The sequence below is a fragment of the Chiloscyllium plagiosum genome, chromosome 13 (assembly GCF_004010195.1).
Source record: "Chiloscyllium plagiosum isolate BGI_BamShark_2017 chromosome 13, ASM401019v2, whole genome shotgun sequence".
In the NCBI taxonomy this organism is placed as follows: domain Eukaryota; kingdom Metazoa; phylum Chordata; class Chondrichthyes; order Orectolobiformes; family Hemiscylliidae; genus Chiloscyllium; species Chiloscyllium plagiosum.
Window position 1 is genome coordinate 11,010,815 of NC_057722.1, and position 25,312 is coordinate 11,036,126.

The 25,312-nt window shown below is 42.4% G+C and overlaps 1 protein-coding gene across 1 annotated transcript in view; it reads right to left on the bottom strand.

The window, feature by feature from the left end:
* Positions 1–25,312, bottom strand: part of klhl6 (kelch-like family member 6) — a 46,942-nt gene that overhangs the window by 9,859 nt on the left and 11,771 nt on the right. Inside the window, exons 3-6 of the mRNA XM_043701841.1 lie at positions 17,594–18,043; positions 7,156–7,393; positions 2,449–2,651; positions 463–676 (exon numbers count right to left, since the gene is read on the bottom strand). Of these exons, the coding sequence (XP_043557776.1) occupies positions 463–676; positions 2,449–2,651; positions 7,156–7,393; positions 17,594–18,043 (1,105 nt within the window). The remainder of the gene's footprint in view (positions 1–462; positions 677–2,448; positions 2,652–7,155; positions 7,394–17,593; positions 18,044–25,312) is intronic.

A 25,312-nucleotide genomic window follows, 5' to 3' on the forward strand; every position in this document is an offset into this window, starting at 1 on the left:
TCTGCGTAAAGAACCTATCTCCGACATCTCCTCTATACCTTCCTCCTAACACCTTAAAATTATGACCCCTCGTGGCAGTCAATCCTACCCTGGGGAAAAGTCTCTGGCTATCAACTCTATCCATGCCTCTCATTACCTTGTACACCTCGATCAGGTCACTTCTCTTCCTCCTTCTCTCCAGAGAGAAAAGTCCATCTGAAACATTTTCTTCCAGAAAGTGTCCTTTTGAATTTTAAGCTTGATAGATTTTTAATACCTAAAGTTGTCAATACTAATGGATCAAAGGTGGGAAAATGAAGTTCAAATAAAGGTCAGTCATGATCTAAGTGAATGGCCAAATGCACTTTTCACCTTCTGAAACATTCTCCTTAAACAGAAAGTTGCACCCAATCTCTTTATCCAGGTCCGAACACCTGCACTCACCACCAACCCTCCCACAGTAAAGCAGCACAGTCCACATACCTACAACATAAATGTGATCATTGAATGTAACGGCATTGATGCACTTGGCTTCAACAGGCATCGGTGACTTGAGGCTCCATTTATTTACTCTCGGGTCATAGCATTGGGTTCTGTCAGTGGCCAACTTCCCATTGGGTCCTCCTCCAATCACGTAGAGTTTCTTCTTATAGGTGGTGGCTGCAAACGAGCTCACATTTACAAGGAGTGGAACTACCTGCAGGAGAGGAAATCATTTGAGTCTTGCTTAACTAATGCCCAGAATGGAAGGACCCCTTTGGGAGTGAGCGTTGTAATTGCTCAAGTAAACTTAGAGATTAAAAAATATTCAGTCTTTCTCTCATTCCTTCAGCTTCTTTCCATCACGCTTCTTCAGAGCCAAGTCTTTCCCTGCCAAACCTCGAGACCACTCTACCCCCTCTCTCTCCTACCAGGTCTGAGCGAAGTGGAGAAACTCCACATGATAGAAAAAAAAAACGTTTAATGCTCTGGTGCTGCAGAATCTAGGGGCCACAAGAGAAATCTGTCCATTTGGGGCTCATGCCTTAAGTTACAGACTCAACCAAAGCCGTTCCAGTACAACTGCAACACTGGACTCTAATGAACAATGGATATAGGTTTGCTCACTGAGCTGGAAGGGTCATTTTCAGATGTTTCATCATCATACTGGTTAATATCTTCAGTGAGCCTCCGAATGAAGCACTGATGGTGTAGCCCACTTTCTATTTACATGTTTTCCAGGAAATGGCATCACCAACCCTAGGAAACTCAAACATATAAATAGAAAGTGGGCTACACCATCAGTGCTTCATTCGGAGGCTCACTGAAGATGTTAACTAGTATGGTGACGAAACGTCTGAAAACAAACCTTCCAGTTCAGCGAGAAAACCTACATTCAGAACCTCAATCTAAGTTACAAATCTTCTCAAAACTCTAATGAAAGCTATGTGAGTATGTCCTGTTCACAAAAAAAATCAGGAAAGATCCAATTCTATAAATGCTTCATGAATTTCATTACAAACTTTGTTTCCACGGATACTGCCTAACCTGTTATGTATTTCTATCATTCTCTGTTTTTATGACAGTACATTGTTCTCTGATTCTCTGGTCTACCTGTTCAGCTGTGGGCTCCACAGCGTGAAGTCTAGGCCTGGAAACAGGCCCAGACTAAATCCTGACCCACATCTCGAGAAAGGTTTCAGAAGAGGAAACACTATTCTCATGTAACTCCAGTTTGTTGTCTTTCAGTGCTAGCAAAATGCTTTGGGAAATCTTAAGATCACACTTAAAATACAATCATTATTCCCTGAAACTGCAAATTAGTCACAATGTGTACTTTTGAACAACTTATTGATTTTCTTTTCAAGAAACTGTTCTATTTTGTTTCAGGACAGTTGTGTTCACTCGGTCATTTCTGGGTCAAACAAATTGTAGGATCAAGTCGCTTCCCAGGATGTGTACACCTAATCCTGGCTGACAATTTGGTGCTGCATAGTCAGAGGTACTGTCTTTTGAATGAAATGTTAGACTAGGGCTTTAACTACCCTCTAAGGTGGACATAAAATATCTTGACCTACACAATATAACTGCTGTGGCTTAAATTACTTTACAACAGTGACTAAGAGGTACACCAATGGTTGTGAAACACTTTGGCACATTTTGAGGAAGCCTTGAATCTAATGATCCAAATGCGACCAAAGTAGCACAGCAGAAAAATTGTCATACCAGGTATAATGGGTGAAATAAACAGAAAGTGCACAGTCCATAAGAAAAATTGCATTATGCTCCAGACTGATATTAACATTGACAATACAGCAGAGATGAAAACTAAATACTATAGATGCGGGAGAGCTGAAATAATAACAGAAATTGTGAGAGAAACTGAGCAGGTCTGGCATCATGTGAGGTCAGAGAGAAATACAGTTAACTTTTCGAGTCCCATATGACTCCTCGTCAGAATATAACACAGTTGTGGGGTTTGATAGATACCTCTGACCAGCAGTTGTGAAAGGGATCGTATGCTTCCACACTGTTGAGGCGTGAAATGCCATCAAAACCGCCCACTGCATACACTTTGCCACTCAGAACTGCCATCTTGTGCCGCCACCTTCCAGTGTTTAAATATTCAACCTGAATCCACTTATTTAAGGAGGCGTTGTACTTCCACACTTCATGCTGTGTCTCTTTACCACCTGCAAAGATCCACAGAGAGAGAAATTTTAGTCTTGCAAACACTTAACTCTTGTCCTTTCTCTTTTCCCAAGATAATTTCTTTATTTTTCTATTTTATTCATAAGATCTGTAATGCTAGGTTTTTTTATTTCTTTATTTTTCCAACCTTTTTTCCCCCAAAATTTGGACTTAAGAATCTGTACCTGGGTACCTTGTACCTAAGATGGCACCATAAATGGCGACTTGTAAACTCTTCCCCATTTGAGTACACGTGACAGTAAAGCTAATTCTAATTCTATTTCTGATTTCTCCTGAAAGGAATCTCTGGCTGTCACAGGTCTCGAACTTGGGGCCTTGTGGTCGAAAAATACATTGTATCCCCCAAAGAAAGTGAATTTCCTGGCCTGGCAATCACATGCTGAGAAATATCAGGCTCCTTCAACAGTCTACCACAGTGCTCCCCAATCACTTCCCACTGCGACCTTATTATGAGGTTTGAAAATTGTTGCAATCCCTCCCTGAGAGAGTGGGAGTCTGTTAGAGAGAGAGAGATAGAGAGAGAGAGAGAGGTTGTTATAACTCAGTCAAGAGCTGCATAGTGGCTATTGCTGCCTCAGAGTTCAGGACCCCAACGGTTCAAGTCTCTACCTCACTTTGGGTTAATCCAGTCCAGTCTCAGGCGCTGTGAGGCAGCAGTGCTAACCACTGTGCCACCGTGCCGCCCACTGAGGCTATTGCTGCCTCAGAGTTCAGGACCCCAACGGTTCAAGTCTCTACCTCACTTTGGGTTAATCCAGTCCACCACCATGGTGCATCTTGAAATACCCACAATGCTGAAGACAAAAACCTAACTAATGGAGCTCAAGACAGTTGGACAACATTTAGGATGTTGGTAATACCAGCGAAGACTTTACTGTTCAGTTGTAAAATATGCATGTTGCAGGTTGGGTCTGTGCAGATGCCTCTCTCTGTCCCCCACAGGTCCTTTCCACCCACCCAACAATCAAGGAGCTAAAACTGACACAAACCCCACGACAACGAATCACAGAATCCCTGCAGTGAGCAAGCAGGCCATTCAGCCCATCAAGTCCACACTGATCCTCTGAAGAGCTTCCCACACAGACCCACCCCTGCATTTCACATGGACATTGTGGAAAGGATGGGCAATTTAACATAGCCAATCCACCGAACCTGCACATCTTGGGGCTGTGAGAGGAAACCGGAGCAAACCCACGCAGACACAAGGGGAATGTGCAAACTCCACACAGACAGTCACCTCAGGATGGAATCGGAACCTGGGGCCCTGGAGCTGTGTGAGGCAGCAGTGTTAACCACTGAACCACCATGGCTGAGGTGCTGGACACAGCGGCCGTCGGACTGGACCCTAGTGAGCAGATAGGAGCTGCAGAGGAGTAGAGAAATTTGGGAATCCAAACACACAGGAGTGCTGCGGGACAGGTACAAAAAGAAATCAAAGAAACAAATCAGATATTGGCCTTCACCTTGGAGTGACTGGAATAGATAGGGCAGAAAGTGATGGATGCTTCAGTGTATTGGACCCCATCTGGAATATTGCATTACATTCTGGGCACTGAGCGCCAGTTAAGCTATAGTAGATTTGAAAGGTGTACAATGCAGATTCAGCAGAATGATGCTGAGACTTAGAGAGTTACATAATGAGATATCAGGATAAAGTCTATCATCTTGTGAAATAGTATGCAGCAGATGAAATTTAAAGCAGAGAAATATGTTGTGATGTGGTCCGATAGGAAGAGTGGGAAGGCCTACATGAACTAACTTGTTCTAAAAGTCATGCAGAATTAGGGAGACTTGGGCCTGTATACACTTAAATCTTCAAAATGGCAGGCAAAGTTGATAAAGCCAATTAAAGAAAAGCATACTGAAACAATGATATATATAGAGCACAGATGTTCTCCAGAATGTTTATAAATCACTAACTGATTCAACCTCAGTTGGAGTATTGCGGCCAGTACTGGATACTCTCTTTCGGGAGGATGTCAACATAGTGAAGAGGCTTGAGATTGACTGGAATGATGCCAGGGATGGAGACAGCGGAGAGACTGGAGCTATTCTCTTTTGAGCAGTGAGCGTTAGGGAGAAATTTAAATAAGGTGTTGGAAATCATCAAGGTAAATAAGGAGGAACTTGCAATGAAAGAAAAAGCACCAACCGGAAAATACAGAATCAAGAAGACTGGCAAATAACCAAAGGCAACAGAGGGAGAATTCTCTTCGCGTAGCACCTCTCTCAGTACCCGAGCTGAAGTGTCAGCCTAAACTGATGTGTGCAAGTCTCTCACATGGGACTTAAACTTTCTGATTCGGAGACAACAGTCTATGGCTGACCAGAAGGAATTTAATTTTTAAAATGTAAAGGAGAGAAGGGCTTTGGGGAAAAGTGAGGAGCTCAAGAGATAACAGGCAAACTAAGCTGAATAGCTTCTTTCTGTGTTCCGTCATGCCGTGATTCAATAACTGATTGCACGGATACATAACCTCTTCTGTTTAGGAGGTTGTGAGTTGATCTGATAGAGGTGAGTAAAATGATGAAAAGATTTGGCTAGAGTAGATGCAGAGAAGTTGTGGGCTGGAATTTGACGCATCCCAAATCCAGCTAATTTTGCAGAGTTAATATAACCCTCAATTTCTTCCAGTGAGAGAACATGACCTTCAAATGAGAGCTTGGACATTCGGGAATGTAGTCAGGCAATACCATTTCACGCAAAAGATAGTGGAAATCTGGAGCCATCTCTCCAAAAGGTTTGAATATCCAAACATTGTCAAGAATCAGAGCAATAGATTTTTATTAGGCAAGGGTGTCAAAGGTGGATAAATAAGGTAGAGGTACAAATCAGCCAAGATCAGATTAGCAACCGGTTGAGGCTTGGTGTCATACTTGATCTTGAGGTGAGCTTCTGGCCACTTGTACAAAGCCCTCCCAATTCCACCTTGTAATATTGTCCATCTCCACACATGCCTCTGCTCATCTATTGTTGACTCCATCACCAGGCCTATGTTGACTTTAAACCTGACCATTATAAAATATAGCTGAGTTTGAACCCATTTCCTCCCTGCATAATTTGAATGTCATCTGAAGTTTTCTGTGCCAAACGCTGTTCACCCATCACCCCTGTGTTCACCAGTCTACATTGGCTTCCTTTTAATCAATGCCTCACTCTTAAAGTTCTTTTCCCTGTGTTCAAAACTATCCATGGCCTGACTTTTGCCTCGTCTCTACATTGTTCTCCAGTCCTACTACCCTCCAACTACTGTGCACTCCTCTAACTCTTGCCTTTCTCACATTCCTGATTTTTTAAGTCCCATCACCATTGGAGAAGTTCCCTCTGGTCCATGGAATTACCTCCCTAAAGCCTTACACCACTTTTCCTAATTTTTCTACTTCGAGATTAAATCTGCCACTTTGACCAAACCTCTGGTCATCTGCCATGATATGACTCAGAGTCATATCTCCTTTCTCTTTGAGAACTCGTCTGTGAAGAGCTTTGCAACTTTTAGAGGGCATTACGTAAACACAAGTTGTTGTTAAGTAGTAGAGCCAGATCAAGGAGCTGAATTGTATACTTCTGTTTCTGTGCACTCCAAATTATAAGGGGAAAAGAAACTAGGGGATAAAGATAACTTTGGAAATGCATGGTGCCTAACAGCGTGATGAAGGAGACTGTTAACAGTAAAATTCAGCTTGGTTCATTAATATGTAAAATAGTGTCCTAAGCCACAATTTCCTTCTGTATTTCCATTTTCTATGTTGCTCTCAATGTTTTCCATCTCTGGCCAATTTGTTTGGAACAGCCACTGGCTTCTCTATTTTAAGAAGGCAGTTAAACTATTCACAGGGTTTCTGGAAACAGGAATCAAATACATGTTGCCTTTTTAATTTCTGAATCATTTTGTTTGTTGAGATGAGGGTTAATACTGGCTGATACAGAGTGCATCTCCCACTGCATTGTCCCACCAAAGACTGGTAATGGAGCAGTGGTAATGGCACTTGACTAGCAATCCATCAATTCTAGACCAATGTTCCAGGAAGATAGGTTTGAATCCTACCAAGGCACATGATGGCATTTGAATTCAATTTTAAAAATCTGAAATTTTTAAAAAAAGTCTAAACAATTGCTTTTTCTGGTTTGTCCTTGAAAGAAGGTGACTGCCATCACTACGTCTGACCTACACATGTCTCTGATCCACAGCAATATAGCTGACTTTTAACTGCCCTTTAGGCAATACGGATGGGCAGCTAATGCCCATTTCTCTGCGAGCGATTTTTAAAAATACAAACCAGGGAAAGTGCAGCTTAGGTGCAGAGAGAAGCTCCTTCTATACCATCCCATCTAATCTGCACTGAGATTAGTCACTGGTTTGGGAAGGCTGGAAATGTGAAGTGATCCTTTCCCCATGGCTCACCTTGGTGAGGGCAAAATATGCAAATGCAAAGGGCCAACCCAGCAGGGGGTGATGAGCAGACGGTTTGAAGCTCACGGCTCACCTGAGATGTAGACTTCATTCCGAAATGTGATACAGGCAAACTCCACCCACTTCTTGTTCTCACTCTCTATCTCCAGCTCTGTAATGGGCAGCTTGGCTACCTCCAGGCGGCTCCGTCGGAGTGGGTCTAAACAGGTCACCTCCGACACAAACTTCTCATCCTTGGTGCAGCCACCGATTATCATGAAGACCTCTGACTGGAATTCCTGCATTCTGGGTTTCGTCCTCTCTGAGATAATCTGCAAACCATTGAGAGGAAAGGCTGAGTGTAAAAGCAGGGATATGCTTTCCTTTGTTCAGACCCAGGTTACCATGAAACAGGGTCACTCTTCACTCTCCAAATCAGAGAGTGTATTATGTATTGTGTGCAGTTATAGTCTCTAAGTCCGAGGAAGGACATTCTCGCTTTCGAGGGAGACCAGCAAAGGTTCACCACACTGACTCCTGGGATGGCAAGGCTGACATATCAGGAAGACTGAATCGACTGGGCTTGTACTCGCTGGAATTTAGAAGAATGAGGAGGGGATCTCATAGAAACATATAAATCCTGATGGGACTGGGCAGTCTCAATGCAGGAAGAATGTTCCTGATGTTGGGGAAGTCTGAGACTAAGGGGTAAGCCATTCAGGCCTGAAATGAAGAAGAATTTCTTCTCTCAGAGAGTTGTGAATTCTCTCCCACAGGAAGCCATTAGGGATAGTTCATTAGATATATTCAAGAGGGAGCTGGACATTGTCATTGTATCTGAAGTGACCAAGGGATATGGGGGAGAGGTTGGGAATGGGATACTGAGACTGCATGATAAACCATGATTATATTGAATGATGGTACAGGGTTGAAGGGCCAAATGGCCTACTCCTGCACCTATTTTCTATGTTTCTATTTTGCAAAGGTTTCACCTTTAATCCCTGAGCTGATCACCTGAATAGCCTCAAGTATTGGCATCAGAATTGGTCTCGTGTCAAAATCTGGTTCTGCCTCTGACCCAGAAGGCATGAGTTCATGTTCCACTCCAGAAGCTTGATCACACAATCTAAGCTAAAGACAATCATTTTGAGGGAGTGCTGCACTGTTGACAGTGGCATCCACAGTCAAGTACTAGACTCTACAAGGAGAAAGTGAGGTCTGCAGATGCTGGAGATCAGAGCTGAAAATGTGTTGCTGGTAAAGCACAGCAGGTCAGGCAGCATCCAAGGAACAGGAGAATTGACGTTTCGGGCATAAGCCCTTCATCAGATTTCCTGATGAAAGGCTTATGCCCGAAACGTCGATTCTCCTGTTCCTTGGATGCTGCCTGACCTGCTGTGCTTTACCAGCAACACATTTTCAGTACTAGACTCTACAGCATGGCTATACCAGAGAGAGAGAGAGAGAAAGAGATGTGCTGCCTCACAGAATGATATGTTTTATGATGCAAATAAAAGGAACTTTGCAGAAACCTACCAGAGTCAGATCATATCATTACTCTTAGGTAAAGATAACCTTCCTCATACAGTCCCAAGTCTGTACTACAGTTATCCCTAGAGACATCCAAATAGTGGAACCAAAGCACATATCTTTAGCCTCGCTACTGCTGACTATTCCAATGTTCCCCTCACCAACCTCACACCTAAAACTCTCTGTAAACTTCAGATCCTCCGAAACTTTTGACCATTTCCAAATGCTTTTGAAATCCTCTTGCCCGTCACTCGCTGTGCTGGTGAATTGATTGGCTCCTGCTATATAGCGATTCTCATACTTAAATTCTCAAACAGGTTTTCTGTAATCCCAGCCAACTCTGAAGAAAAGTCAGACTGAAATCAAAAGATTAACTCTGTCTCTCTCTCTCTCCCCCCCACAGGTGCTGCCAGACCTGCAGATTTTCTCTGTTTTCTAATCCCTCAATGGTCTGGTGCCTCCCTATCTCTGTAACTGCTCAAGTCCTATCTTAGGACGCTATAGAAATCCAACCATCCTAAATTTTCCTTCTTTAATCATGTTATGTCGAAATTCCTTCCTTTGAAGTATCTTAGGGTATTTTGTAATGTTAAGGATGCTTTATACATGCAAGTTGTTGATGTAATATCACACCATACCTAACAGAAAACAGATCCAAGGACTCGAAAAAGAAAAGCAATTCTCTGGTGCAATATCAATGACAGTGCAGACTGCAGCTAGGAAAGGACAATGCTGCATTATGAAGCATTTCCATCAAAAAGAGGAAATGTGTCCATCCACATCAATTATCAGTGATTACAGATGGGGCCAGAGATGGAGCTGGGTGGAAAACATCTACAACAATTTGTATTGGTCAATAATTTAAATGATTGTGAAGTCCCATTGCACAAGATACTTTCAGCCTAGTCTCCCTGTTTCTATATCTTCGCCTTCTTTTGACTGACTCTCCCTCCCTTTGTCTGTCTCACAATCTTTCCATCAATTGTTATAAGAATTCCTATTCTGGGTTTCTCTGTGGTTCTCTGTACCTTTCTGTGTTTGGCTGTGCACAGGGGTTGTTTCAGGGCCATGTTTTTAGGGCTTCCTGGTGTTAAATTAAGATAAAACAAACAAAGACGCTGTGGATTCTGGAAATCGGAAACAAAAACGGAAATGGCTGCAAAAGCTCAGCAGGTATGGCTCTGTACCTTTCTGTGTTTGGCTGTGCACAGGGGTTGTTTCAGGGCCATGTTTTTAGGGCTTCCTGGTGTTAAATTAAGATAAAACAAAAACGGAAATGGCTGCAAAAGCTCAGCAGGTATGGCAGTGTCTGTGGGGAGAAAGCAGAGCCAACCCTACAGATCCAGCAGCCCTTCTTTCAAATTTGAGAACCAGTTCTGAAGAAGGATCACAGGACCAAAATGTTAACTCTCCTTTCTCTGTTCAAGTTAAAATATCCTGTTATTTTTTAGGGCTTGCTGATTTTGAGACTTTGAGGTGTAACACGAGGCCGTTTCAGGTCCCCACTATATTTAAGGCTATGCTGGTTTTGAAGCTTTACCACTTTTGAGACTTCTGATTGTCAGCATCACAGACTAAAACCCCTATTCCAATGTGGTTAGTATCAGTTGAACAGCGTGACCTGCTAATATGGTAGTCATGCTAATGAAAATCTCATGCAGCCTTTGCTAGTAGGCCCTCAAAGTGCTGCTTTGAAATATTGTTGGTTGAACTTACTGTTTAAAGGCCTTGCTTGTTTTGAGGGTTTTTTTTCAGGTTTTGCCCATTTTGAGACATTGCTGTGTTTATTTTTACCAAAAGTCCAGTTTTGAATAACCCCAAATTTGTGTAATTTAAAATGTGTAGGTAAGTATCCTAAATAATCTGTGCAACCAGATATTTGTTTACTCACTGATATCAGGAACACAAAATGGAGTCTGGTCAATACATACTGCGGCCAAACACCAAGCAGGGATTCCCTATATGAAGGAGGTCTGATGAGGAGTGAAGGTCAGCGTCCACAGGAGCACTGAACAATTGGTTTAAGAGCATCTGTGCACTCATAGGCTTGCGCTGAGATTAATTTAAACACAAGAATCCAACTCTGTCCCGCTGTTCCATTTTTGTCCCTCAGCTACTGGTTTTGAGCTCACATTTCATGCAGGCCATGATCCTGCCCACAATAGTTGACTCCTGTACTGCATCAGGAGTGATGTGGGTCTCCAGGGTTGTCCCTGTGTTGTTGGAAGCTCCTCTGCTTTATTGTAATCCCTCTTACAACTCCAAACAGGTCTTTAGATTTGGCCCAGCTAAAGGGATTGTAAAAGCTCTTAGTCTCGTCACTACCTGCACCATTTTCCAAACAGGGCAGAAACAAGAATTCAACTTCTGTTCGGTGAAATCATTGCTATGGCATGGGAGAACCAGTATAGTGATGTTGCAGCAAAAATAAATGTCTGATTGGATTATGGTTATCAAACTGATCTCCTTTAATGACACTTACTAACACCAAAGATTTTGCACACCCAAAAACAGGAATGAAGCTGGAAACTCATATAATAAATAATTTGCTGTTGGACTAAAAAATGACCCATTATGTTCTTTTATCTCTCATTTCCACTTATTTTTAGATTAGATTCCCTACAGCATGGAATTAGATTAGATTACATTACAGTGTGGAATCAGGCCCTTCAGCCCAACAAGTCCACACCGACCCTCCAAAGAGTAACCCGCCCAGACGCATTTCCCACTGACTAATGCATCTAATACTATGGGCAATTTAGCATGGCCAATTTACCTGACCTGCACATCTTTGGACTGTGGAGGAAACTGGAGCACCCAGAGGAAACCCACGCAGATACAGGGAGAATGTACAAACACCACACAGACAGTCGCCCAAGGCTGGAATCGAACCTGGGACCCTGGTGCTGTGAGGCAGCAGTGCTAACCACAGAGCCACTGTGCTGCCCCTGTACATTGTCTATTTCCCTACTAATTCCTTTCTCCTTGTATAGACAGGGTGGATAGCATGAAGCTTTTCCTAGAGTGAGGGACTCAATTACTAAGGGTCATAAGTTCAAGTGAGAGGGGAAAAGTTTAAGGGAAATATGCATGGAAAATTCTTTAAGCAGAGGGTGGTGGGTGCCTGGAATGCATTGCCAATGGAGGTGGTAGAGGTGGGCATGATAACGTCATTTAAGATGTATTGAGACAGATACATGAATGGGCAGGTAGCAGAGGGATACAAATCCTTGGAAAATAGGCAACAGGTTTAGATAGAGGATCTGGATTGGCATAGGCTTGGAGGGCCGAAAAGTCTGTTCCTGTGCTGTAATTTTCTTGGTTCTTTGTTCTATCACTCTGTGTCATACATATAAGGAGACAAACTGACATGTATTATCTTTAGTTTTAGGAGCTAAATTTGGTTCAACCAATATCAATTTCCATGCTCTCAGTTTGTGGTCAGTGTTTTGGCTTTTGACAATTGATCTTTATTTTCTGGTGTCCCTAACACTGGGTTAATTTAAAAACGCAAAGCAAGGTCCAAAGTATTGCTCATGACCCTTATGCAATATTCATCTAAATGTAGGTGGACTGTTCAAGCCTCATTCCTAATGAAGGGCTTTTGCCTGAAATGTCAATTCTCCCGCTCCTCGGATGCTGCCTGACCTGCTGTGCTTTTCCAGCACCACACTCTTGACTCTGATCTCCAGCATCTGCAGTCCTCAGTTTCTCTTGGTTGTTCACCATGTGTGTTCAAACTAGCTTTTGCAGATCCACATGATTCTAACCTGCGATCCTTAATTTACTGATATACTTCCTTGAATGTGTGTACAGAACATAATTTAGTTAGGATAGCTTGACATATACAGAAAGTATTGTTAGGATTGCTTGACGTAAGCCAAAAATTTTCTGGATGAAATTGAGAGTTGCCACAGTTATAAAGAGATATATTAATTCAAAGATATTGGAAAATGTGAAATCATGAGCTCATCATGGTCAAGAAAAATATCCCAGAGAGATTTTAAGACAAAAACTAAACGTATCCCATAAAAATATGGTAAGAACAAGAAAGACAGATACAGCAATTGAGTAAAAATCAAACATGACTCAGTTCAGCTGCACTTGTGATTTCTCACACATGTCGAGTCAGATAATTTTTCTAATAGTAAAGGACCTCATAGCAGCAAATATGCAAAGATATTTTAGGCTCGTGTGGTACAGTGGTAGTGTCTGAACCATAAACCAGGAGGCCTGAGTTCAAGTCCTACATGCTCCTGAGGTGTATAATAACAGCTCTGAATAGGTTGATTAAAATAACAACAAAGATATCATTTGGTGTCTTGTTGCACCATTGTAGTGCCCCTACTTTTTGATCAGGAGGCCTGGCTTCAAGTCTGACCTGCTCCAGAGATGTGTCATTACATGTCTGATAGGTTAATTAAAAATATCCCTAAAGGTGTCATTTACTTGGAATCTCAGTGCACTGTCAGTGATGGTATAGTGGCAAGGCTCAGTCAAATGCACATGAGCTCAAAGCCCATCATTGCAACCAGCAGAATTTAAGTTCAATTCATCATGTTAGAATGTAAAGTCAGTCTCAATAATAATGGCCATGTAATTGTCACTGACTTTATAAAAATTCATCCATGCACTCAGGAAGGAAATCGTCATTCCGTATCTAGTCTGACCTCCCTGTGACTCCAGACTCTCTCAAATGGCCTAATAAGCCACACAATCCAAGGGATAATTAGAAATGGGTGGTAAATGCTCACTTTGCTAGAGGCACTCACCCATATGCCATGAAAGCATATAAACGAACAACACTTCTTTGCTAATATATCACTGGTTCAAGTTTCTTAGTATTTTGATAACTGTAGTTCCTGCAACTACTTCCTCTAAAAGTTGCAGGAGCACTTAGTCCCATGGTGCAATTATTAAAATTAAGCTCAATGGCCAATTCTGGAAGATCATTGGACTGACCTCTTAGGCTGCAACAGTACCTCCTATTTCAGGTTTATAGTCAGCATTAATTACCCCACTTCCTTAATATCAAACAAAGAACTGCGGTCACTAGAAATCCGAAACAAAAATAAAAATTATGAGAAAAATGCAACAGGCCTGTTGAGAGAAAGCAGAGTTAATGACCCTTCTTCAGAACCCTCCCTTTCTTACTTTCTGTTTTTTTTTCTCTGGCTCATGTATTCTCTCACAATTTTTTTGGTTTCTTTCTGTTTCTTGCTTTGTGCCTTTCTCTTACTCTTCCTCTCTAGATTTCCCATTCTCATTCATTCCTCATTCGCCTACATCTTTTGTAGTTTCCCCAACTCAGTACATTTTCATTCTCATTTCATCAAGCTGACCAGGCTCTTGAGATTGCAACCTAGCTTAGATTGGACACCTGATGAAGAAGCAGCACTTCGAAAGCTTGTACTTGCAAATAGACCTATTGGACTATAACCTGGTGTTGTGTGACTTTGAACTTTGCCCACCCCAGTCCAACACTGGCTCCTCCACATCATGACAATCATTCCTGACAGGCCACAAGACAACATGATATTAGTTTAGCGCTGATTTTTAGATTAGATTAGATTACTTACAGTGTGGAGATAGGCCCTTCGGCCCAACGAGTCCACACCAACCCGCCGAAGCACAACCCATCCAGACCCGTTCCCCTACATTTACCCATTCAACTAACACTACAGGCAATTTAGCATGGCCAATTCACCTAACCTGCACATTTTTGGACTGTGGGAGGAAACCGGAGCACCCGGAGGAAACCCACGCAGACACGGGGAGAATGTGCAAACTCCACACAGTCAGTCGCCTGAGGCGGGAATTGAACCCGGATCTCTGGCGCTGTGAGGCAGCAGTGCTAACCACTTGCGACCGTGCCACCCACTTTTGTTTTAACAAATTTCCTCCCAGCTCTCCTGAAGGTCTCTCCTGGATAACAACAGCCTTCAGCGATTTGTGAGTAAATGAACATTGTGTCTACGATGACAATGCATTCAAAATAAGAACATTATAAATTCTCAACAAATAAAACAATTCATGGGTTCAGATATTAAAAACTAGTCACTGGAAGTAAGATATGTTTGAAAATCTAATGGAGTACCAGAACGTTTAGACCAAGAGTCCTTTCAAATATCAAAGCTGGGAATCTCACCAATGAAAGCAAAAACTTTGGCTAAAATCTGATATTGATTCAAAGAACAAAGAAAAATATAGCACAAGGAACAGGCCCTTCAGCCTCACCAAGCCTGTGTTGATTCCTAAACCTTATTTCGACCCACTACTTATTGCCCATATGTGTTTTTTATCCGTGTGTTTGTCTCCTGTTCATGTATCTATTAAGATATGCCTCAGCGCTGCTAACATGCCTGTTTCCACCAATGGCAGTGCATTCCAGGCACCCACCACTCTCTATTAGAAAGGTTTTCCCTGCACTTCTCCCCTAAACCTCACTCCTCTCGCCTTGAACCTGTGCCCTCTTGTAGCTGACCTTTCCACCCTGAAAAAAGTCTCTATCTTTGCCTTTCATTATGCTCTAGGCCTCTATCAACCTCTGTATTTCCAGTGAAAACAATCTGAGTTTATCCAAACTCTCCTCATAACTAAAACCCTCTCGATCAGGCAATGTCCTGGTAAACCTCTGCATCCTCTCCAAAGCATCCACGTCCTTCTGGTAGCGTAGTGACCAGAACTCAGTGAGAAGTCAGATTGCAATCTAAGGAATCTACATTTCCAGCAGAAAGCTGGAAACTGGTCTTGGGAATTTGAGCTTGCACCCACTGTTACTTTTCAGTCTATGCTTCCTGATCACTCTGCATGATGGTGGCACTCACAATGCTGAGAATCAGGGGTTCAAACCCACTGCAGCTGGTGGTGAAAGTAACATTCACTTCATGCATCTGGAATGAATTAATTCATGTTAATATCAATATGTAGGTGGACTGGGAAAATTGAATTGGGACAGCATATCCCAAAAAAAGGAATTTGTGAGATGTCTATGAGATGGTTGTTTGGAGCAGCTTGTAGGACAGCTCATTAGGGAACAGGCAGTTCTGGATTTGGGGATGTGTGATGAGGCAAATTAGGGAGTTTAAGGTGAAGGAATCCCTATGGAGCAATAACCATAATATGCTAAACTTCACCCCATAGTTTGAAAGGGAGAAGCTGGAATCAGATGTAACAGTGTTACAGTTCAGTAAGGGTAATTACAAAGACGTGAGGGAGGAGCTGGCCAGAGTTGATTGAAAAGGGAGCCTAGCAGGGAAGGTGATGGAGCGGCAATGGCAGAAGTTTCTGGAGTAATTTGGGAGGCACGGCAGAAATTCATCTCAAGGAAGAAGAAATATACTAAAGGGAGGATGAGGCAACCATGGCTGACAAGGGAAGTCAAGGATTGCGTAAAAGCAAAAGAGAAAGCATGCAATCTAGTGGGAAGTCAGATAATTGGGAAGCCTTTAAAAACCAGCAGAGGATAACTAAAAAAGCAATAAAAGTGGAGAAGATGAAATATGAGGGTAAGCTAGCTAGTAATATAAAAGAGGATTGTTTTTAGTATCTAAGAGGTAAGAAAGAGGCAAGCGTGGACATTGGGCCATTGGATAATTAGGCTGGAGAAGTAGTAATGAGGAGTAAAGAAATGTTGGAGGAACTGAATAGGTACTTTGCATCAGTTTTCATGGTGGAAGACACCAGTAGAACTTCAAGAGAGTCAGGGGGCAGAACTGATTGCTGTGGATCTCACTAAGGAGAAGGTGCTGGGGAAGCTGAAAGACCTGAAGGTGGATAATCCTTTAGAAGTGAGATGAGGAGGAATTTATTCAGAGAGTGGTGAATCTGTGGCACTCATTACTCCAGAATGGTGTGGAGGCCAAGTCATTGACCGTATTTAAATACAGAGATAGATAGGTTATTGGTGAGTAAGGGGATCAAGAGTTAGTAGTATCATGGCCATAGGAACTCAGGTTTGCAGAAACTTCCCTGCAGATTGAAGGACTGATGAAACTGGAACATTTGCTTTATTCTCTTTGGGGATGAGGGGTGTTCAAGAGGAGATATGATTCAGGCATTTAAAGCAATAGAGGGAGCTAACAGGCTCTGAGGGGCTGACTTAATTTAGAATTGTGCAAGCTAAAATGGACCATTCTCCAAATGTTTCACCAGGCTACTCAACTGTGGAAGTCATCACTTTCAGGCCCACTCCTTTTCTGAACTGTCCTGTGCCAATGGGCACTGCCAGAACAAACCACCTGATCATGATCAGGAAGAACCATACATACTTTGTCAAGATATATGGAAGTCAACCATAATCCTGCATCATTTATTCAGATGGAGTCAGTTTAGTCACCTCAGCATCCCATTTGGTAGTGATTTTACAATTGGACAATGGAGGGAGCTCATTTTAAGTCACCTCAGCTGACTGAATCCAGTTATTAGACCAGCCTTAAGCCTAGGGGTTTTGTGGTAAAGTGGTAGTGTCCCAACCTTTTTCTCAAAAGACCTGGCTTCAAGTTCTATCTGCTCCAGAGGTGTGTTGTAACATCTCTGAACAGGTTGATACTTAAACCTCTGTGGTTGTGGGTTCAAGTCCCACTTCAGAATATTCAACACACAGTCCAGGCTAATGCTGCAGTGCAGTCCTGAAGGAGTGCTATCTTTTGGATAAAGATTAAGCCAGGGGTCTGTGACGTTCAGGCAAATGTACAGATCCTAGGGCATTGTCTGGAAGAAGGAATTCTCCCTACTGTCCTGTTTTAATACTTATCCCTTGGTCAATCGCACTAAGACAGATGATCTGGTCAAGTTTCTCACTGCTGTGCACAGTTGTGTTAAATGATTCTTTAGTTGACTACATGTCAGTAACTGGAAAATGCTTTGGGACTTTCTGAGGTGAAAATTGCTGGATAAATGCGAGTTCTTTATGTTTCCTTTCGACAGCCAACATCACAGACTAGCGCAATCTGAAAGTAAAGCGTAGGAATGACTGAAACAATCGTGGGGAAAAGGCTAACCTCATTGCCTGACAGGTGGTACATCCTAGCTTCTTGCAACAAATGGAAGACATCAGGGTTTTGCCGAACAAGTTCATCGCCCTCCACTTGCTCCACAAAGTACCAGGGGTCCAGGAGGGGGAGACGTACATGCCTGAGGACTTGGGGGAGCTGATGGCACCTCTCAGACTCCCGATAGCGCACCCAACGCATCACTGTCTCAAACACTTGCTCCTCATCCGTCACGTACAGCTCGTCGCTCCTCAGGATATCCGAGAGAATCTCCGCTGGCAGTTCCAGGAACTCCTCGTGAGTCAATACCTGAGGGAAGTTCTGAATGATGTAGCTCTGAACGCGTCTCCGCAGGCTGTCCAGGGAGTGAGTGTCGGCTAGCCGGAGGATTCCCACGCAGTTGTCCGGGTGCACTGCATCCATCAGGAAGCTGGCACATGCATCCACCATCCGCAGGAACTATTGGACAAGGAAACAGCCACATGGTCAGTGGTGACAAAATTTCTCCCTTCCTATACCACCCTCACCCTGTGGACCTGGCTTTTCTTATCCTTAAACCTCCTGCCTCTCCTCTCCATACTCTGGGTGTTCCACTAATATAGAATCCCTGTAGTGTGGAAACAGGCCCTTTGGCCCAGCAAGTCTATGCCGACCCTCCGAAGAGTATCCTACCCAGATCCATTCCCCGACTTTATTACTCCACATTTATCCCTGACTAATGCACCTAACCTACACTACGGGGCAATTTAGCATGGCCAATTCACCTAACCTGCACATCTTTGGATTGTGGGAGGAAAACCCATGCAGACACAGGGAGAATGTGCAAACTCCACACAGAAAGGCACCCGAGGCTGGAATTGAACCTGGGTCCCTGGTGCTGTGAGGCAGCAGTGCTAACCACTGAGCCACTGTGCCACCCTCCTCCCTCCTTCACTTTGTCTTCAAGTTATGAACTCAGACTGTGAGGTGAGTCCCATCACAAATCAAACCTGATTCTCATGGCTATACAATATACAAGAGAGTGGAAATCCTTGTTGATGTTACTCCCAACCCCTGGTCTCTGAGGCCAACTAACTAACATGACCTCTCCCATTTCACCTCATTTCACAATGGTGAAACAAATCTTATTTATTCAATAAAGCAGCAACTTCCAGCTTTACACACCAGTGGGGTACGCATTGAAAAGAAACAAGAACTTACACTTTTCACTAGCTCAGTATATTCAAAAGGTGCTAGATAAAGACTCAGATGCTTCCTTAAGGATTTAGGGAACACCAATTTAAAGCCTCTATCTGGAAAGCAAGCATCAACATTCCAGTCTTGAATGGAAGGACTGTTGCACTGTCAGAGGTGCCATCTCTGAGCAAAGACATTAAACTGAGGGTCAGTCTGCCTTCTCACACAATTTAATCAAATACTCCCCCAGTGCAGGTACATCATGGGCATGTGCAAAATATAACTTCCTCTGTAGCAAATGTTTACTGCATCCAATCTGGGAATACATGACAGGCAGAAGAAAAGGAGTCTGCTTTGCACCTACCTGGTGCTGAACCTGCTCTGAAGTGCATCAGGTCTTGGTTAGAGCACAAACATCAATGCAGGTCAACTCTGTTAGAGGACTCTCCTCCAGCTGATACGTTTAATTTCCAAGTGATCACAAAAGACCCATTGCACTATTTTGAAGAACAGCAAGGGAGTTAGCCCCAGCATCCTGGCCAATATTTATTCCTCAAGCAACATCACATAAATTGGTTTTCTGGTCATTAGCTCTATGCTGATTGTGGAGTTTGATGTGTCCACCTTGGCTGCTGTGATTCTGACATTACAAGGTTTTCGAAGTATTTCATTAGATGTAAAGTCCTTTGGAATGTCCTGTGGTCATGAAACATATTATCTAAATGCAAGCCTAACTATCTTGACTCTGTAGTAATCTACACTGTACCTGCCCTGACAGTTTGATGGAATTATGGTAGTTCTTCTCTGTTCCATGCACTCTGTTTAAAGCTCACTGGAATAGAAAGAGTTGAAGTCCTCGCCATTAACTTTTGCCGCTTAAAAATGTCACATAAACAAAACTTTAAACAAGAAATAAGCTGCAAGAAAAGGGAGGCATTGTGTAAAGTATTTGTTTCTAATCCAAAAGGCTAACTGCTTGGTTTAATGATGAGAAGAACTGGAGGAGATGTGACAAGTACGTTTTGTAGAATGTTGAGGGAGGAGTGGTCACAATATAATATGGACTTGGAGTGGAGGATCCATCTTGGCCTACTCCTGAGATTACCCAGCATCACAGATGCCAGTCTTCAACCAAATCAAATCACACTATGTATTGTCATGAAATGGCTGAAGGCAATGGATACTGCAAAAGCTATGACCCCGACAACATTCCAGCAACAGTACTGAAATATCTGTGCTCCAGAACCTGCCATTACCCTAGCTAAACTTCTCAGTACAAGTACATCATTGGCATCTACCGCCAATGTTCACAAAAAGCAGGACTGGTGTAGTCCATTATCACTGCATCAGTCTAATCTTAATCGTTAGCAAATTGGTGGAAGGGGTAGTTGACAATGTTATCAAGTAACACTAAGTCATTATTAACCTGTTTAGTGATGCTCAGTTTGAGTTCTGACGGGGCCATTTAACTCTTGACCTCATTACAGCTTTGGTCCAAACATGGACAAAGACTAGCTCATATAGCGATGTCAGGATGAATGACCTTGAAGGCAAGGCCGCATTTCACCAAGTGTGGCATCAAGAAGTCCAGCCAAACTCAATCAATAGGATTCGGGGGAAAGCTCCTTGCTGGTTGGAATCATACCAAGAACAAAGGAAAATGATTGTGGTTATTGCTGGTCAATCATCTCAGTCTCAAGGATATCACTGACAGAGTTCCTTGAGGTAGTGCCAGAGGCCCAACCATCTCCATCAAAATCCTTCCTGCTATCATAAGGTCAGAAATGGGAAACATTTATTGATGATTTCACAATGCTCAGCATCATTCACAGCTGTCCAGATACTGACCGATGCAAAAAAACAACCAATTTCAAAACACAAACCATTCAAATCCCAGAGCAACTTAAGAGTGGTATGTCATTGACAACAAATTACTATAAACTTAGTTTAAAGGATCCATTCATATAGTTTCTCTATTATACCTCAGCATCAAACAGAGTGCTCTAATTGGTCTTAAGGATCTTGTATCCCAACTTCTATCAATAATTGCAGCTCATCTCTTCAGTATTCTAAATGTTGCAGCAACAATCTTTACACACAAGGACTCTACTTTAAAGATCAGCATTTAAACTTGAAAATTGATCTGTGCCCATAAACATCTTGGGCTACTAAGTGACAAATAATATTCCCACCCCACAAGTGCCAGGCAATGACCTCTCACCAATAGATAGAGTCTAACCATCTCCGTATGACATCCACGGCATTACCAGTGATCAGAAACTGAACTGGACTAGATCTATAAATAATGTGGCTACAAAAGCAAATCTAACTAGGAATTTTGCAGGGGACACCTGACTCCTGATTCTCCACTTAACCTGGGTGAATGCAGTTCCAACAACAGTAATAAAACTCAGCACCATCCAGACAAAAAAGCAGCTCAGTTCATTAGCACCCACTGTCTTCTAGACTCACTCTTTTCAATGCCAACTCACAATGGCAGAAGTGTATACCATCTACAAGATGCGGTGTAGTAATTAACTATGGCTGCTTTGACAGCAGCTTCCAAACCCTTTCCCACTGAGAAAATCAAAGGCTGCAGATACATGAATGGAATGCCATCACCTGCAAGTTTCCTTCCAAACCACCCAGCAGACTGATTTGGAATTGTGTCAGCCTACTTTCACTGTCACTGAACCGATATGCTGGAACTCTCTCCTTAATAGCGCTGGCGGTGTATTTACAGACTAAGGACTGCAACAGTCAAGAAGGTGGCTACCCACCACCTACTCAAAATGAGCAGGATGAGCAGAAAAATGGTAATATCGTCTGTAATTCTTGCATCCCATAAAAGAATAAATGAAAATAATAATATTGGATATGGCCAACTATGAAGGAATGCGAATAAAACTTTGGTGAAAATGATTAACAAAGAAGCAGAGCAACGATGTGTCAGTTTTAAAGGAGCAAAAGCAACATTTAGACTAAATATTTTTCACAAATTAATAAGAAAACACTAGTCATGGATACGTACAAAAGCAAGGGGTGAGGATAAAAATGAACCTGAAGATTTGGACATATGCAAAGTAAAAAAAAAACACAGGGAGGATGACAACAGGAAATGTGCTAATCTCAGGAAAGAGGTTAAAAAGACAAAGAGGAAATAGGAAATGGAAATATCCCAACTAATTTTTTTAAAATGGCATAACACATCCTAAAGTGACCACAGTAGAGGAAAGATAGTGTCGAGCTACTGGAGACAATATGGGTTGTTAAATAAATACCATGCCCCAGTTTTCACTAAAGAATTTGACAAAAAGGAAATGATGGGAGTAGCAGGAAATGGGCTATTAGAAAAGTTAAGGTCGAAAGAAAGGAGTTTGTTACACAAATATAATGAGCACAAGATGCTGACAATGACTGCATCTGCATATAATCAAAGAGGAGATAGCAGAGGTAGTAACATAAATGTCCTGTACCAATATTGAATAGGACAAGTAATAGAGCCTAAAGACAAAATTGCAAATATAATTTCTGTCTTCAAAGGGGAGATAGACTAATTTAGAGAACTTTGGCCAGTTAGCTTAATGCCCATAGTGGGAAAGATATCCTGTCACTAAAAATGAACTATACTGTATGCAATAATACCCAGTATAGATTTCAGGAAGCTCAGATTCAATCGATCTTATTGCATTGTCTGAAGGAATAGCACTAAGTGTAGACAGGGCAATGTAGTGCATGTGGTGGGCATGGGCTTACATGATGCCTTTGATACTAACAGCCGCATGATAATTGTTCTGGGCTAGCCAGTTAAGGATAATTTAGCAGACTGGGAGAAAGTGAAGAGTGATGTCCTGCAGAAATCCATGATGACATCATTATTGTTCACCATATCCAACAAAGATGTTTTTTTCATTCATTCACAGGATGAGGGCATCACTGACTGGGCAGCATTTGTTGCCCATCTCTAATTGCCCAGACAGCAACTAAGAGTCAACCACATTGCTGCGGGTCTGGAGTCACATGTGGGCCAGACGGGGTAAGGATGGCAGTTTCCTTCCTTAAAGGACTTTAGTAAAGCAGAAGGGTTTTTCTAACAATTGAAGATAGATCCTTGGTCAAATTTTAGACTCTTAATTTGGGCTCAAAAACTTGAGAATTGGTGCAAAATTTGAAGTTGACACCAAATTCACTAATAAAGTGGAGGAATATACAAGAAAAGAAGACTTAAACTGGCTTGCAGACTGGATAAATGAAGGGGACAAATAAACAGGTAGGCACTGATAAAATATAGGGAACCTTAGTTAGAATACATTTGTTTGCTGTTCTAATCTCCATACTAGAAAAAGATTATTAGAAGTGGAGAATGTGCATGAAAGATTCCCAATGATGCTACCACATTTAAGAGGTTGCAACAATCAGAGAGTTTTGAGCAGGGAGCTCACTTTTCCTGGAGGTGATATAAAAGAGCAGACATTTCTCAAATTATTAAGAGTTGGAGAAGATGGATTTTGAGAACTGGCTTCACCATGACTATGACTATGTCTGCATTGAAGAGGCATGCATATATGGAAGCCACTAACAGATGAACCAAAGCATTTCTTTATGCTGAGAAATGTGGTAAAGTGCAGGCCACTGTCATGAAAGAGTTCAGACAGATGACATTGATGCATTTGAGGGGATGCAAACAGGAGGGAGAAGGGAATGAAGGAACATGGAGACAGAGATAGAAAATAGTAACTTGGGAGTGGGACTCTCATCTGGAGAACAAATATGAGCACAGGCTAATTAGACTAAATGTGTTGATACTGTGCTGCTGAACTGATGTGGGTTTCAGAGTAAGAGAACTACAACAGAGACAGCAAAATGCACTGGTGTGAAAACCACACCATCCTGCTGTTTACAGACAAATCTGGACACGTGTTTCTGTATTTTGAAACCATAAGGGAATAGCTTTCTCAGACAACTGATAAATAACAAACAAGCTGTGCTTTTCAGAGCTGCAGCACCAGCTGCCCAACTCATACGGTAAAGATAGTATCAGTTTCAGGGTAATTTGAGAGGCCTGAACCCATTTTGTATTTTCAAATCAAATCAGAGTGACTGCAAATGTGGAGAGGGAGAAGCTGAGATGTTTATCGTCGATATCTGTAATATGTTTTATTGCTCCCTATACAGACAGAAAGTGTATAGTTTGTGGTGAGATGCAAATACTTCAGTTGGTGTCTTAGATTCCGCATGCTGGAATCAATCATGTGTACACAACAGATATTTTGCTTTAAAATTGGAGTCAATCACTGCCAATGGGAGATGTTGGGTGGGGGGCATGTTGGGGGATCTGCCAGCCTGTGCCACCTCACTCCTGATGGGCACTCATCTTTGCCTTCAAACTTGGTGATGGCAATCAACTATTGTACTTAATAATCAGCCATCAGTTCGTTCTTTGAGGCAAATGAGCTGGCTTACATCTTCAGTCTCCCTGACGAGTCGACATGGTTCCAGTTCTTTAAAAGACTCTTCAATGACCACTCCAGCTTCCCTTAAGGTATTGATGAGAGTTGAACCTTTGATGATGCCTTTAGCTGGCTTTACTTCATGGGTATAATTTGCTTTTTATGCATTGAGAACTTTAACAGGTTCCCCCTGACGGGTCAAGTGTGACCAGTTTTCTGCTCTAAGGCTTATTTCATAGTTATTCATAACGCCAGATGCGACATCAAACTGGTGCCAAAAGAGGAAAACAGCAGATGTCTGACTTAAATGAATGAACTGTGAATTAAATGAATGAAAATTGGGAAATACATATTAGGAAGCTTACGGAAGACTGTTAGAAAGGGATCACAACTGCTGGTTTGTCTTCAGTAAGACTGGGGGAGCAGGTGAACAGGCCATGAAGAGATCCCTAGAGGCAGGTACATGTCTGGCAACAAATACAGGAGTAGTCGAGCCGTGTTTTGTTACTGCTAATGTGGAGGCGGTGTTATGGGAGCTGCATTGCAAGGAATATAATCCTCCATAACACCCCACGATAATATCTTCTTTAGTCAGCATTGCAGGAAACCTGCAATGAAATGCACACTGGGCTTAGGTTGCTATAGGAATGATCACAGTGAATGATGCAACTCAGTTATGCTCTCAGCTACCTCAGTTGACTGAACTCTGTGGGCTTTGCCATAGGAAGATGTCCCAGCATCCCCAGAGGTAGGCAGCAACACCTTGTCAGCTGCGATCGTGGCTACAGGTAAATTTGGAATGGGATTCTTTCTAAACATATCATGGGAGGTAAAGCACAACCTGTTGTGATAGAAGTGTACCTCTGGAAAACAATGTAGGTCAGATATTCACACATCTTCATGATAGCTCCCACATTCTGTTGTTACATTTTACTTTGTGAAGGGGAAGTTTCCCTTGGTACGTGTGTGCTAGCTCTGGCTGCAGATGTGTGTGTCCGACAGACAGTGTGAAATCTCTCTCAAGCAGCCTAACCTGGTACAGATTACCCCCCTCTTCTGAGCAGAAATATCCCCCAAACTTCAATATGGACCATCTGATGCA